Source organism: Pelophylax lessonae (genome assembly GCF_965119305.1).
Source record: "Pelophylax lessonae genome assembly, chromosome: 10".
Taxonomy (NCBI): domain Eukaryota; kingdom Metazoa; phylum Chordata; class Amphibia; order Anura; family Ranidae; genus Pelophylax; species Pelophylax lessonae.
Window position 1 is genome coordinate 82,566,353 of NC_138777.1, and position 17,260 is coordinate 82,583,612.

General features: G+C 40.9%; 1 protein-coding gene across 1 annotated transcript in view; it reads left to right on the forward strand.

Moving 5' to 3' along the window:
• Positions 1-17,260, forward strand: part of LOC309565955 (mucin-5AC-like) — a gene marked incomplete at both ends in the record, with an annotated part of 316,230 nt that overhangs the window by 117,679 nt on the left and 181,291 nt on the right. The window contains 3 exons of the mRNA XM_082270984.1: positions 773-890; positions 1,968-2,106; positions 16,967-17,077. Coding sequence (XP_082127110.1) covers positions 773-890; positions 1,968-2,106; positions 16,967-17,077 — 368 coding nt within the window. The remainder of the gene's footprint in view (positions 1-772; positions 891-1,967; positions 2,107-16,966; positions 17,078-17,260) is intronic.

Sequence of the window (17,260 nt, forward strand, 5' to 3'; positions counted from 1 at the left end):
TTAACATCGATCTGACCCCCTAATGATTAGCAAAACTAATAAACTTTCTTAGAATATCCTTTTTCTAATAATGTTGGTTTGAAATTCTACCTATCTATGGCCATCTTTATTCGGAGCTACAGCAGGGTACTTCTACCAGTGTGACCACCTTCCACTCCAAGGTGCAGCCAGCTGCAGTCACACACTCAACCCCCTCCACATACAACTGTTGAAGATAAGTTTGAATTTAATACTACACCTTTCCTGAAAGTAAAAATGTAAGGTGTAATATACACCTTACATATATAGCATAATGCTAGGGAAACTGACATGGACACAAGAGCACCGTTTAGCAGTTTTGCCTTTATTTTTTAATTTTAAGAATATTTATTTCCAAGATCATTGATAATACATTCCAGGCATATTGTAGGTGTTTTAGGGTATTAACAACTATTAAATTGATTGATTAAGAAATGGACAAAAAAGTTTGCTAATACTCCAAACTGTAAAAAGTGTGCTAGTACTCAAAGCTATGGGGTTGATTTACTAAAGGCATACAGACTGTGCACTTTGCAAAGTGCAGTTGCACTCTGCAAGTGTGATTGCTCCAGGACTTAATAAATAATAATGCTTAGTAAAGCTTCACTTTGAAAACAATACCCAATCAAGTGCAAGAAAATTAAAAAAAAACACTTTTGTTTGCATATGATTGGATGATGGAAGTCAGCAGAGTTTCTGCTCATTTACTAAGCTCTTGCAAATCCAAGCTATTGTATCTCTATTCTTCTCTCAGGATATGTCCTGGATGATGTAACCAATTTAGGATGTGTTCTCGTTGAAGACTGTTCTTGCATATACAACAATATTGTGTATCCAACAGGATCAATTTACAGTACTACTTGCTCTCGCTGGTAAGTGTATTTTTATAGATATCTTGCTCCTCATGAATATCAATAGTGCAGCACTTCTCCCTTCCAGTTATAATGTGAAAAAAAAAATGAAAACAATAAAAGACACATCCATACATGTTATTACATTAAACAAAACTCTTACTTACATACATGACCAAATTTGATATCCATAGGGCTATTGTGATTTCCATACATAACCTTGAAAAAATATATGTAAATAAATATAAAGTCTTGTGTCCAAAAACAAATTGGCCAAGTGTAAAGTTCAATCTTGTACGAACAACTTGCCTGATCCCTCTAATTTTCACCGCTGATAAATTTCTACAAAGTTCCTCATTAAGTGAACCACTTCTAACTTCCCCCAGTGTCCACTACAGGGGCGGCCCATCCATTGGGGGTGCAGGGGTGCCACCCCTCCCATTCATGCTTCCGGCCCCCTAATCTACATGCGGGGCGCTGGACGCATGGATTCCAATGGGAATTTTTTTTTTTTTAAGCACGTGATTAGAGCCAGAGGCTCTAATAGGCTTCAAAAAAGGGTGGGCTCAGGGCGCAGAGCACTGCGCCCTGAGCCCACCCAGTTGTGTGACAATAGCGAATTAATATTCTCTATTGTCACACTGACTCTCCTCCCAGCCAATCAGGAAGAGGGTCGTGAGACCCCTTTCCTGATCGGCCAAAAGGAGAAGCGATCTTACTGGCCAGTGGCCAGGAAGAGGCAGAAGGCAGAAGAGACATGGCTGGAGGAGAAGGACAGTGGCTCAGCCATCCAGCACTCCCTGGCTCAGACAGGAGGAAGGAGGAGGTGAGGAGGCAGACCGTTGGGGGGGGAGGGGGGAGGAACGTGTCGCCTGCCAACTGACTGACTGACTGATGGACAACAAATATTTACAAGTTTGAATATTCAGATTATTGAAAACATTTCTTATGTAATGGTTTCTCTTTAAACACATATATGTTCTAGACATTATACAATGGCTTCACATGAACTACACTAAGCACATACGATTTCCCAACCATTTCCCAAGATTTCTTTAGTCAATTCCAATGTAACAACATATAATTAATCTCTTGCAGTGTTTGCTCTGGTGGTCACTGGAACTGTAAGGATCTACCCTGTCCCAGTGTCTGTTCTGTGGAAGGCGGATCACACATTACGACTTTTGATAGGACTCAGTATACATTTCATGGAAAATGTGTTTATGTACTGGCAAAGGTAAAAATGTTCAAGCAAGGGCACTTTGGTGTAGCCTAGCTAAGGTATATAAAAAAAAAGGTATAGAAAGATCAACACACATAATAATATATTTTAGTGGATGAATCATTCCAATTTAACATGTGCCCTAGCCCTAATGAAAAAAAACAAAACAAAACATGCACCCTTGGAAGCAGCACCAGACCAACGGATAAAAGTGTCCAATTGAATTCATGGGTTAGCACAAAAAAAAAAAAGCCAATGTGTTTTGGGAGTAAGACAAACTTCCCCTTCATCAGGGCTTAGTTTAAATAAGAACCTTGAATGTATTCAAAATAGGGCTTTCCTATGTGAATCTGCATAATGAAGTTGATTGTTGGAGAAATAAAGGTAATTGCCAGCAGAATCTGCATGAGCAATCAAGCAGTGGGTATAGAAAATAATCACCCCCTTTAAAATAATCACATTTTGCTGCTTTGTAGCTTGAAATGAAGATGGACACAGCCCCCCCCCCCCCCACACACACACACACGGACACACAAATTTTCCTTCCTAGCACAAATCCTCCTCAGTCATCCCTACTAGCATAATTCTCCCCTCCAATTCCCCCTTTCTAACACAAATCCCCCCTCCCTAATCAACTCTTCATGCGCAATCCCAATTCCCCCCATCTAGCACAAACCCTCTTCCCCCTTTGTCCAAACCAGCACAGATCCCTGTTCCTAGCACACTCTTCAAGTCACCTCAGTGCATATCCTCTTTCCCCCCACAAATTTCCCCTCCTAGAACAAATATTACCCCCGCCAGCCCCCAATTTCTTCATAGTTACATAGGTATATAGTTAGTCAGGTTGAAAAAAGACACAAGTCCATCCGGTTCAACCATAAAAAAAAACAGTGTATGGGATTGTATGGTAGATACAATCCCAAATACACAATCCTATAACCGCTGTTGATCCAGAGGAAGGCGAAAATAAACCCCAGCAAAGCGCTTAATTTATAAAATAAGGTCTGCAGGTATCGACAGCAGGGTTTGCTCTTGGATACGGAATTGGCTTAAAGGGCGTGTCCAAAGAGTGGTAATAAACAGCGCATACTCAGACTGGTCTGAGGTAGTAAGCGGGGAGCCCCAGGGCTCAGTCCTGGGACCAACCTTGTTCAATTTATTCATAAACAACATTGAGGTCGGGATCAGTAGTTCGATATCAGTTTTTGCAGATGACACAAAATTGGCCAGAGCAATAACTGCACAGCATGAAGCAGATATCCTACAGAATGACCTGGACAAAATTACAGAGTGGGCAACGACATGGCAAATGAGGTTTAACGTGGAGAAGTGTAAGGTTTTGCACTTGGGGACTAAAAACATAAAAGCACAATACACGTTAGGAGGGGAACCCTTGGGGGAATCAAAAATGGAGAAGGATCTGGGAGTCTTGGTTGATGATAGATTAGGCAACAGCATGCAATGTCAAGCGGCAGCTGCCAAAGCCAGCAGAATATTAGCATGCATAAAGAAAGGGATGTATTCCAGAGATAAGACTATAATCCTTCCACTTTATAAAACTCTGGTCCGACCGCATCTGGAGTATTCTGTCCAGTTCTGGTCGCCAGTCCTCAGGAGGGATGTGTTGGAGCTGGAGAGAGTCCAGAGAAGGGCAACTAAACTAATTAGGGGATTGGAGGACCTTGACTATGAAGAGCGTCTACAATCGCTCGATTTATTCTCCCTGGAGAAGAGACGTCTGAGGGGGGACATGATAGCAATTTATAAATATCTTAATGGGGATCCCTGCTTAGAAAAAAAGCTGTTCATTCGAAGGGATTGCATGAGTACTCGAGGGCATACAATGCGATTAGAGGAGAAGCGTTTTAACCTCAGGCAACGTGGGGGGTTCTTTACTGTTAGGGCTACAAGATTGTGGAATTCTCTACCACAAGAGGTGGTTTCTGCGGGTAGTATGGTGGCTTTCAAAAGACTCTTAGACTTACATCTCAAGGATCAGAACATTCAGGGGTATGTGAGATGATTACAGCCACACACACCTACACAGGTTGAACTGGATGGACTATTGTCTTTATTCAACCTCACCTACTATGTAACTATGTAACTATGATCCAATTTGCTACAGCAGGGGAAAAAAATTCCTTCCTGATCCCCCGAGAGGCAATCGGATATTCCCTGGATCAACTTTACCTAAAAAAAAATGTAGTACCCATTTATATTATGTATACCTAGGAAAGAATCCAGGCCTTTTTTAAAGCAATCTAGTGAGCTAGCCAGAAACACCTCTGGAGGGAGTCTATTCCACATTTTCACAGCTCTTATGGTGAAGAAACCTTTCCGTATTTGGAGACGAAATCTGTTTTCCTCTAGACGTAAAGAGGGCCCCCTTGTCCTCTGTTTTAATCTTAAAGTGAACAACTCAAACCCAAGTTCACTATATGGACCCCTTATGTATTTATACATGTTGATCATATCCCCCTTAATCTCCTCTTCTCATGAGAGAATAAATTCAGTTCCTCTAATCTTTTCTCATAGCTGAGGTCCTCCATGCCTCTTATCAGTTTGGTTGCCCTTCTCTGCACTTTCTCCAGTTCCCCAATATCCTTTTTAAGAACTGGTGCCCAAATCTGAACTGCATATTCCAGATGAGGTCTTACTAATGATTTGTACAGGGGAAAAATTATATCTATCTCTCTGGAGTCCATGCCTCTGTTAATACAAGAAAGGACTTTGCTTGCTTTGGAAACAGCAGCTTGGCATTGCATGCAATTATTAAGCTTATGATCTACCAGAACACCCAGATCCTTCTCCGCTATGGATTCCCCCAGTTCTACTCGACCTAGTATGTATGATGCATGCATATTCTCAGCCCTCAAGTGCATAACTTTACATTTATCAACATTAAACCTCATTTGCCACATAGTTGCCCAATGAAACAGTGCATTAAGGTCAGATTGTAAGTTGGAGACATCCTGTAAAGAAGTTATTCCACTGCAAAGCTTGGTGTCATCTGCAAAGACTGAAATGGTACTTTTAATCCCAGACCCTATATCATTTATAAAGATATTAAAAAGTAAGGGTCTCAACACTGAACCTTGGGGTACACCATTGATAACTTTAGACCATTCCTGCAGCACAAATCTCCACACATCTTTCCTTCCACCACAAGTTTCCCCTACCCCAATTTCAGCACAAATCCTCCCAAACCCCCCTACTAGCACAAATCAACACAAACTCCCCCCCTGAAGTTTCACTCCCTAGCACAAATACCCCCTTCCCAAATTACCCCTTCTAGCGCCACCCCCCCCCCATTCACAGCACAATTCCCCCCTCCAAAAAAATGTTCCTCCTATAACAAATCTTACCCCTAAATTCCTCCTCCCACAACAAATCCTCTCCCCCATCCTCCTCCCTAGCACAAATCCACCCAGTTCGGCAAATATCCCCCCATAGCACATCCTCTCCAAATCGCCCCCAGCACAAATCCTCTACCTTCCCCCAAATTTCCCCTCCTATAACAGTTTTTACGCCTTACCGCCCCCCAATTTACTTCTTCCAGTATAAATCTTCTTCCCCAATCCCACCCCCTAGCACAAAAGTCCCCCTCTTCCTCCACAAATCTCCCCAGTCCCCCCTCCTAGCACATATACCCACGCTAACACCTCCTCCTATCACTAGTCCATTTCTCCCTCCCCCTCCTAGTACAAATACTGTTATCCCCAGCACAAATATATGCTACTCTGTCTCCCCTCTCCCCCCATCTCATTTGTGTCCCCAGTACAATTACCCCCTCCCTCACACACACACAGATCTCAGATACAGCCGGTGATTAATATTAAATTAAATTAATTAACTTACATTTAAGCCTTTAAAATGAGGACTTACTTGTGATTGTTCGTATGTTTGCTAGAACATTTTCCCTGTTCGAGATGTTCTGGTGCAAACCGAACAGGGGGGTGTTCGACTCATCACTAGTGACCATCAATTGATGGCACTTTCCTCCTTCCTTTTCCATGACTAACACTATTACAGCAACTACACCTCTCTGGGTGGCATCTCATAATACACAAAGTCTTATGTCTCTGAAGACGCAAGGCTTTCCAGCATTATCACTCCCAGGGACTTGATGCCCTATTACACGAGACTCACTTCCCTGGAAAGTATAGCCCTTTGTTTATCCACCACAAATTTCTGATTTTCTATTTGGCAAATGCAGATGTTAACAAATGAGGGGTGGCCATTTTCTTCTCTAAAAGTTTTCCTTTTTTCATACTCTGATGATTAAGGACCGAGTAGGTCGATACATCCTAGTCAAGAGACATATTGATGGTAACCTATATACCTTTACTATGCCCCAAACTATGGTCAAACCGCCTTCTTCTCCACAATGCTCAACCATCTCGCTCCCCACTTTAGTCGGGTAGTTATGGGAGGTGACTCCAATGTCGCTTTTGATCAGCTTCTTGACAAATAAGGCAGTGGGTCACCTCATCTAATAAGACCTCCTAAACATAGCCTTCATATCGCTTGACTCCTACACTCTTTAGGTCTGATAGACATTTGGAGAAAATTTACTTTCCCCTACCTTGTCTCACTCTGTAGCTTTTTGTGACTTGATCCACAAATCCCTAAAAATTGCTTCTTCTTGGCACCCGTTGTCTTATATATTGCACAATCCTCTCTTCCCTCCTGGGAAACATATAAAAGCTTTTCAATGGTGGCTAAACAAGGGACTTTTCCAGATAGGACACTTTTTTAATTCTAATGGTCCCCTATCCTATTGTTATTGTGCTAGCAAATTGGAGATGCCCCCTCAGAGAGGTTCCACTTTGCCCAAATCTCTCACTTCTTGCATGCTATTTGGTTTGACAAACCAAACTCTCCAACGGTCACACCGTATGAGCACTGGTGGTCTAACATGAAAGGTGGTATTTCTTTTATATACTCAGCTCTGACTGAGTCCAAGGAAAAGACTTCTTACATGCTAGGCTGGGAATGAGACCTTGAGATGGAGTGGGACCTAGATACCTGACACTATCACTTCCCATGATACTTCAAGGGGATAAAAAAATGTCTCATTGATTGAGTCTAACTTGAAAGTTGTGTCTCGCTGCTACCTGGTCCCAACCTGTCTCGCAAAATTATTTCCAGATGCCTTCCCATTATGCTTTTGAGGCTATGGCCATATTGGCTCGATGTTTCATACTTTCTGGCAATGTCCCAGATTTAGAGGGTTTGGGAACCAAATTTTCCATATGATCCCCAAAATGACTGATATTTCGCTTTCCCAGACTCCTGAGATTGCCCTCCTGAACCAAGGTATTCCTAAGATTCCCAAATCCACTCAAGCCTTGATCTTCTTCATTCTACTAGGAGCTAAAATCACAATTGCCCATGCGGAAGACCCCTTCAGTCTCCCTCACCCTGGCAAAATGCAAAATATCTTGGATTATGTCCCAAGAAAAGATTGCTAGCATAATTCAGAACACTAGTGATACATTTGAATTGATTTGGGATCCATGGGCTAACTATAAAGGTAACTTACAAGTCCTAATAGTTTGTCACTCTCCTTCCACCTAGCATATGCTGAGCTGTAATTCCACATAAGGTGTCTCCCACCTTTTCTATAACACTTTTGTCCATCCCTCTTTCCTTCTGTTCTGTTCCTTACCCCTCCTCAGAACCCCTACCCCTCTCCCCCTTTTCTAGGTTGTCAGAATGGTTACTTCAGGTACCCTAGTCATTCAGACACATACAGTATTTCCACATATGGGGATAAAGACTCTTTTTTTTTTTTTGTCATGGGATTCCCCCCCCGGGGGAAATTAAATTCATACCCCCTGGGCTAAAACGCTATGATACCAAAGCTCAGAGGAACCATACTATCCCATAAAAATGTTGTGTTTACATACGTCTGGTTTTGTTCTTCAATGCTAGGAAGAATTTTTTCTTTTTTTTTCTTTAATGTACCTTACAGTTAGCTCACCTTCATTTAACTTCTTCTTACATCACTTATTAATCTACTGTATGGCGACCCTAACTTCTACACTGTGGAGTTTTTATATAAAGATGTTATTGTTGGGCTGCGAATGAAGCTCAGAGCCGCTGTACCAATCCCTTAATCAGGGTTTTTTCTTTACTTAAGCCTACACATATCTGCTCCGGCTCCCAAAGGTGTAATGTTGATTGTTCAGAGGTTCTATTTTCTACTTGCCCACAATATGTTGTACCTCAACTTCATGGGGCTTGGTTGCCTTAAAATACCTCTTCTTACATATTTTGTTATGTACCTGGTTTGTCTTTTCAATTTGACTTGTATTCTGACACCCACATTTTTGTAACACCATATTATCTGACGTTTTTTCAAAAATTTTGAAACATAAAAAAAATAAAAAAAAATAAAAAGGCTTTATTAATTCCTAGAAGCACAGTGAAGTCTAAAATAATGAAGTGGAAGGTATTTGGTACAACACAGACCCTTACTGGATCAATATGTCGCTTCAAAATGGATGAAAGAGCTAGGAGAAAAATGGTCAGAGAGACTACCAAGAGGCCTATAGCAAAACTAAAGCAGTTGCAGGAATTTATGACAAAGAGTGGTCATTGTGTTCATGTGACAATAATATCACAAACTCTCCAGAAAATGTGGCTTGGCTTGTATGGGAGGAATGCAAGAAAAAAGCCACTCATCAAGATGTAATTATTTTGCCTCAACGCCAAACGACATGTCTGGTGGAAATCCAATACAGCTCACTATCCAAATAGCACCATTCCTACAGTAAAGCATGGAGATGGTAATATCCTGTTATGGGTGGGCTTCTCAGCAGCAGGGACTGGAGCACTTGTCATGATAGAAGGAAAAATGTATGGGGCAAAATATAATCTAATTTTGATTAAAAATTTGCTGCCCTCTGCCAGAAAGTTGTCAATGGGAAGAAGGTTTACCTTCCAACATGACAATGACCCAAAGCACACAGCAAAAATTGCCACACAGTGGTTGAAGGAGAAAAAATTCAGAGCCCAGACAAAAACCCTATTAAAAATATTTTGATAACTTGAAGACTGCAGTTTAAAAACAATCACTATCAAATTTAACTGAACTTGAGCAGCAAGAAGAGTGGGCAAATATTGCAAAGTCTAGATGTGCAAGGTTAGTAGAGGCATATCCCAACAGACTAAAGGCTGTATTTAAAGCAAAAGGTGGTTCAACAAGATGCTGACACAAGGGTGTGATCCTTTTTCCAACTCAGTGATTCTGTTTTTTTTTTTTTTAATTCTGACATGTTGGGTAAAGTAAATACAGCTGGATAAAACAAAACTGTGTATGTCTTTATTTCAGACTGAGCAAAGCAACAAAATGTGATTATTTTAAAGTTGGGATTCTTTTCTATACCCACTGTAGACTCACAAAGGAAAGCCCTATTTTGAGTCCATTCAAAAGTTTTATTTTAACTTAAGCCCTGATGAAGGGGGAGTTTTTTCTGACTCCTAAAATGCAAGGGCTGCTTTTTAGTGTAAACCAAAAAACAAATTTAGACTATGGTCCTTTGGTCTAGTACTCCTTCCATTGGTGCAATTTTGACTGCTAACCTGTCTGTTGTGAACAGCAAAACCTGAGCCCATGAGCTCTCCAAATCTTAATCCAATCACATCACTAAAGTACTCATTCACATAGGGAGAAGTGGTATCTGTGAGTCCCCTTATTTTTAAAGGGCTCTTCTGGATTCCAAGATGAAACCATCCACAACCAGCAGACAGGGTGGTGGGGAAGAAGACCTTATCCTTTATTAACATTCCCTCCATAGCATGTTACTCACCCATGTTAAATAATAGACATGTGCAGAATGGAAAAATGTATTTAGTTTTGAATAGATTCATTATGTTACTAATTTCATTGATTCGTTTCAGAATTAGTTTAGTTTAGTTTTGTATAATTTTGTTTCTTTTAGTAATTTCCTAATGAATTCCAAATTTTCAGGATGATTCGAATTTGTATTTAGTCGAAAAATTATAGATCAATTTGAATTCTGTGTGGAGAATAGCTGGTGGTTCAAGGAGCCGGCCAGGAACCTGAAAAAAAAAAAAAAAAGGACTGCACCTGACCAAGGCTCTTGTCATCTGTCAGGTAAGCCACCTGAAAGTTCTTAACTAACTAAGGGTTGGGGCCACCCTATGGCATGATTGGGTGATCCCACCCCTAAGCTTTTTAACAGCTGTCAGATGACAGAGCTGGGAGACGGTGGGAGCCCTCGTCAGGCCCGGAGGTTTCTTTTTTTTTTGGGTTGGCCGTGGCGGCGCTTGTCATGATTGACGATAGATCTGCAGCAGGGACATTTTGTGGGATATTTTAATAAAGGACTTGTCAAAAACTTGCACTGTGTTTTTATTTACTTTTTACACTTGGTGAGTGAGTAGGGATACAATGTACCCCATACTCATTCATATAGGAGGGTCTGGATCTGGGAGCCCTTTTGTTAAAGGGGGCTTCCAGATTCCAATAAACCCTTGCCCGCAGACCTCCACAACCAGCAGTCAGGGTTGTGGGGAAGAAGCCCTTGTTCTCATCAACATGGGGATAAGGTGCTTTGGGGGGGAGCAGAGCCCTCCCTGCCTCAAAGCACTCCCCCCCATGTTAAGAGCATGTGGCCTGGTACGATTCAGGAAGGGCGGAGGCGCATGCTCGCCTGGGCTGCCAGACTGCATGCTCGGATAAGGGTCTGGTCATGATTTTGGGGAGGACCCCACTCCTTTAAAAAAAAAAAAAAAAAAAATGGTGTTGGGTTCCCTTAGGGCCTGGTATGGAAGGATCTGGTATGGATTGAGGGGGGGGGGACCCCATGCTGTTTTTTTTTCTGCATTTTTTCTGCTTTTTTCATTGCCAGCATTCTTTTGTTTACATTCATCTGTCACCAAGGAAGCCCACTGACAGTTGATGTATCATCGGTTGTTAAGGATGCGGCCCACTCCTTAACAACCAGCTATTCTTCACACAGAATTAGAATCAGTCGATCATTTTTCAACCAATCTAAATTCGAATTACTCTAAAAATCTGGAATTCATTAGAAAACACAAATACAAAACTAAATTAAACAAATTTCAACAAAATTCGTTACTATTTAGAGATTCAGGTACATCTGATACTCTGAATTAACAAAATTCTTCCGAATTTATATTTGGATCAAAACAAAATGCACGTGTCTATTGACCATAGTGTGGTTCAAGAGGTAGGAGGTACATACTATTCCTCTATTACTCCTCTTTCCTGGTCTGCCAGGCTGCATGCTCGGATAAGAGTCTGATATAGAATATGGGGAATCCCATGTATTTTTTTTTTCTTCTTTTTTTTTTTCTTTTCATGACCCTAATCAAGGATTATATAACAGTTTTGATGCGCTAAAAAATATCATAAACCATATATTAATATAGAGCGAAAAGCAGCCAACACAAATCTTGAATTAAAAAGCAGATCAGAACAATGATAATAGTAATGTGGCGCTAATCTAAACATAGGTTTCATAAAGAGTCCATGTATCATAGAGGAAATCTACAGTCCATATGTGTCCACTCCAAACAGAGGTGTACAGAACCGCAGGCCCGGAGAACCACCACCAAACATACAGGTCACACTGCCTCTTACCAAAAGTAAATGACCCTCATTACAAAGGTCATAAGCAGCAAAATGATCATAAGCAGGTACGGTCCTCCTCTCTGATGGAATGGCACATGGTTCACTCTCCAACCGTAAGTGGGCTCATAAGACAGAAAACAGAACACTCCTCATAGTGTAAAAAAGGGGTGGGATATCTGCGCTCAGACAATTGGACTCACAAATATATCAAAATAATCACATAAATATATAAAAATACACATAAATGTGAATCAAGAAGTGTAGGCAGCCAACTAAAAAGTAGATAAAACTTTGATAGGCATAAAAAGAGATGTAGTAGCGCCAAACACTATAGGCAAATAAAATCATCCAAAAAAGTCCAAATAAAGTCCATAAGGGAAAAAAATGAGATGAGATCCCAAATCCAAATTGTGCAGGTAAGGAAAGCTAGCACCCAATCGTGATGTGTACTCATATGCGCTTACCAGAAATCAATATAATCAGAGCGATGTATGAATCCAAAAGAAGCAAGATGGACCACCAAAATGTCTCAGGGATTCCAACTCAAAATGATCTGATATGCTGACACCAGTAGGGTATAGATAGCCTGATATAGGAGATATCGCCTGGGCTTGCTGCAAGTTGATCCCAGCTCCAGTACCTCAACACAAAGGGAAGGACAATAGTGCAGACTGTACAGGATAACATTTATTGGTAAAAAGAAAGGTACTCACACATATCGAAATGTAAAGGAGCATGTAACATAATAACTTCCGCGGTATAGGGTAGCGTGCTAATCGTTCCCGGGTCGCCTGACGCGTGTCGTCAAAGAAAATGACATCATCAGAGGCAGACCCGGCCGGAACGTCAGCACGCATATAAAGCACTCAGCCGGAAGTGACGAATGCGGAACTACCCGCATATGCGCTCCACTCGGCTCCAACCGGAAACCGGATGTCAATCACCAGCGGGCCCTGGAAGCCGGAAATGGATGCGGTGAACCGCAAAACCAAAACCGGACATCCTCAAACCACAGATAAACATTCCGGAGACCGGAAGGAGGAACGGGGCGATCACAAACCGGAACATTATAAACCAAAACTTATATGACACAAATATTGCACTTGAGGATAAAGGTATGTATAAAGACATGTAAAAAAATATAAAATATTGCACTTGAGGATAAAGACATGTATAAAATAAATACAAACCAACGGTATTTAGAGCCAGACGGATTATGGCTTCAAAACCTAATTCCACAGTACAATCATCAGTCATATACCACAAAGTATGAAAAAATTAATATATAACAGTCAGTGTAAACAGCATCACAAATTAATGGTAAAAAGGCTGATAACAACAAACTACTCACATGAAAATATCAATATTTAAACAGTTAAAAAATTATGAAAATATAAAACTTATAAGATAGATATATCACCAAATTTCAGCTATTGCTAATATAACAGTTCACGTCCCACTCTATATTAAGTCCCCAAGGGGCATATGTCTTCATGTTAAAAATCCACCGGGTTTCTAAGCGGGAAATCTCACGGTGTATATGACTCCCTCTCCAGTGGGGGGTAAATTTGTCAATCCCCCAAATTTTTGTGCCAGCGGGATTTTTATCGTGACAGCTGGCATAATGTCTCGAGACACTATGATTGGGGAAGGCTTTCCTAATATTTTTAATGTGTTCCCTCACTCTTACTGTCAGTGTACGCTTAGTGCGGCCAATATACTGAAGGCCGCAAGGGCACTGCAGCAAGTACACAACGTTAGTGGAGGAACAACCTATGAATGGTTTAATGGGATGTATTTGGGACGTGGCTGTGGATGTAACCTCACAAAACTTTCTACCAACAAGTGAGTTAACTTTGCACACCGAACATCTCCTACATGGGTAGAAGCCTGTCAAAGTGTGAAAGAAGGGAAGCTGATTTGGTTTGTCTAAAATATTTGGAGCTATCTGGAGACGTAAGGGTTCAACCCCTCTAAAGACGACCGGGGGGACTTCGGGTAGCGAAGGGCCCAGTACCTTATCGTTCTGAAGGACTTTCCAGTGCCTTTTAAAAATCCGCTTGACGTCTCCAAACTGCTTGGAGTAATTAGTAATAAACGAAAAACCCAAGCGATTTGAATCTGCTTCAATTTTAGGCCGTTTCTGTAATAAGGTAGCCCTATCGATGTTTGCCACTTCATGAAGCACTACATTCAGGTCTGCCTCTGATGATGTCATTTTCTTTGACGACACGCGTCAGGCGACCCGGGAACGATTAGCACGCTACCCTATACCGCGGAAGTTATTATGTTACATGCTCCTTTACATTTCGATATGTGTGAGTACCTTTCTTTTTACCAATAAATGTTATCCTGTACAGTCTGCACTATTGTCCTTCCCTTTGTGTTGAGGTACTGGAGCTGGGATCAACTTGCAGCAAGCCCAGGCGATATCTCCTATATCAGGCTATCTATACCCTACTGGTGTCAGCATATCAGATCATTTTGAGTTGGAATCCCTGAGACATTTTGGTGGTCCATTTTGCTTCTTTTGGATTCATACATCGCTCTGATTATATTGATTTCTGGTAAGCGCATATGAGTACACATCACGATTGGGTGCTAGCTTTCCTTACCTGCACAATTTGGATTTGGGATCTCATCTCATTTTTTTCCCTTATGGACTTTATTTGGACTTTTTTGGATGATTTTATTTGCCTATAGTGTTTGGCGCTACTACATCTCTTTTTTCTCCTCATAGTGTATACTGTTTAAAAGGTGTTTATTAAGCGCACACGGTCATAAAAACTTACATAATCCCAGAATATGGATAGCGTTGTGTGATTTCCTCTCTATGCAGTCTGCATCTTTCGGTAACCCACCGAGAAGATGGCCGCCGACGCAGTGTGACCTGTATGTTTGGTGGTGGTTCTCCGGGCCTGCGGTTCTGTACACCTCTGTTTGGAGTGGACACATACGGACTGTAGATCCTCCCTAATCAAGGATTATTGCTCAAAAAATCTAAAGGATTTAATCAGAGTATAGCATCAAGTCAATGAAACTCCTGGGATGTTGATCTGGTCAGTTAAGTAGAAGAGGCGGTTGTTAATCAGTTTCAGCTGCTTTGGTGGGTAATGAATCTAGCAAAAGGTGCACTAGATGGGCAACAATTAGGCAACAATAAGACAACCTCCGAAACAGGAAGGCCACAGACTTTTTTTTCCCTACTCATCTTTTCCGACTGTTTTTCACTAGTTTTGCATTTAGCTAGGGTCAGTGTCACTACTGGTAGCATGAGGCGATACTTGGACCCTATTGAGGTTACACAGGCAGTCCAACTCCTCAAGGATGCCATTGCCAGAAGGTTTGCTGTGTCTCCCAGTCTCAAGAGCATGGAGGAGATTCCAGGAGACAGGCAGTTACTCTAGGAGAATTTGACAGGACCGTATAAGGTCCTTAACCTATCAGAAGGACTGGAATCTGTTCCTTTGTGGAAGAAGGGACAGGATGAGCACTACCAGAGCCCTATTTTAGGGGAAGCCCCACTTTTTTGTGGTGTCCCCATTAACCTTTATACCAAAGCCTTATCTAAAATAAGGATCTGGCATAGATGAGGGAAATCCCCTGCCACTGGTTTACAAACAGAAAAGAGCAGCCAGAAGCTGGAATTAACTGGAAATTTCAAATATTATTTTTCCTTTATAAAGGTACGTTTTGCTCTAGTAGGTTTTATACATCGTAGAGATGTGCAGCTTGACAGAGAGGTTAAGGACACACCACAGGCATGTTATATGAAGGAATGCCTTTTGACTGTTTTTAATGTTTCACTTTAAGCATTATTAACCACTTTAAGACCAGAAAGGATTTGCCCCCTTCCTGACCAAGCCCTATTTTGTGATTCAGCTCTGTGTTACTTTAACGGACAATTGTGCGGTCGTGGGACACGGTACCTAAATAAAATTGATTTCCTTTTTTCCCCACACATAGAGCTTTGTTTTGGTGGTATTTGATCACCTGTGCGATTTTAATTTTTTGTGCTATAGGCAAAAAATAGCAACAATTTAAAAAAAAATTATATATATATATTTTTCACATTCTGCTATATGACATTCTCAAAAAAATTAAAAATAATTTTTTTTAACATTTTAGGCCAATTTGTTTTCTGCTACATATTTTTGGTAAAAAAAAAAAAATCGCTGTAAGCGTATTTTGATTGCTTTGCGCAAAGGTTATTGCGTCTACTAACTACGGAAAAAATTTATGTAATTTTTATTGTTTTTTTTTTATTTTTTACTAGTAATGGCGGCGATCTGCAATTTTTTGCGGGACTGCGACATTACGGCAGACAGATCGGACCCCTGACTGACATATTTGACACTTTTGGGGGGACCAGTGACATTACTACAGTAATCAGTGCAAAAATATGCACTGTTACTGTAATAAGGACACTGGCAGGGAAGGGGTTAACATTGTGGGTGATCAAGGGGTTAAATGTGAGCCTAGGGGACGTGGCTTCTGAAATGATCATAGAGACATGTGATCCTATATAGAAGGATCACATGGGCTCTATGATCATTCCAGGGAGAAGAACAGTCAGCTGTGTTTACAACAGCTGACCGTTCTTCTCTCTCAGCGGGGAACGATCGCGGGTGTCAGGCGGCAATCGAAGCCACCTGCCCACTGCATCGGCTTCCCTGCTGATGAGCAGGGGTGGGAGCGCGCTGCTGGTGACACACGCTAGCCCCCTAGTCTCGTGATCGCGAGCGCTGTACATGTACTGCAATTTGCCTGGGAGCGGCTGCCTGCCGCCGTATAACTGCGGCGGGCGGTCAGGAACAGGTTAAAATACCTGCCAAAAGGATGCAATATTCTAAAAGGATCAACTGTATTGTACTTTCAGAAAAAGTACTTAGCCTTCAAAAAGAAAACCAATCTAAAGAACTAGTGAGCTGCAAAATACACATTTTTGTTCTTGGGTTCAGATTACAGTAAATAGAAGAGATGTGTTTTGATACTCTTATTAAAAAATAAATAAATGGCTACTGTATTTCAAAATGTCCGCTTATATTTATCTTTAGCATCACACCATCAAAAAATGTAAAATGTTTAGATGTATCAATTTGCTTATACGCATAAGCCCTAAAATATAGTTATTTTTTGCAAATGGTAAATAGTAAAATTAAGCAATATCTGGCATTTTTTTCATAATTTATAATACATTATTGTTAACATGATTCCCCAATTTTCCCTTTTTCTTCTCTTTTACAGCCTTGTGCTAAAACTTCTTTCCTAGTAACAGCTGAAATGAAAAAATGTGCCTATAGCGAAACTGCCACTTGTGTAACACGGGTCTTCCTGTTTCTGAATAATGCTTCCTCTGTAAGTATATATGATTTTATAATTATGACTTTATAGGCTCAATTCACAAAGCTTTAAAGAAGAATTCAATGCATTAGAATGTTTTACATTGTTACATTGGTCTGGCTTGGACCAATGTAACTATGTATATATCATGTTTATAAATTACTTGAATAAACAATCCCCCAATGGGATCATAAAGAT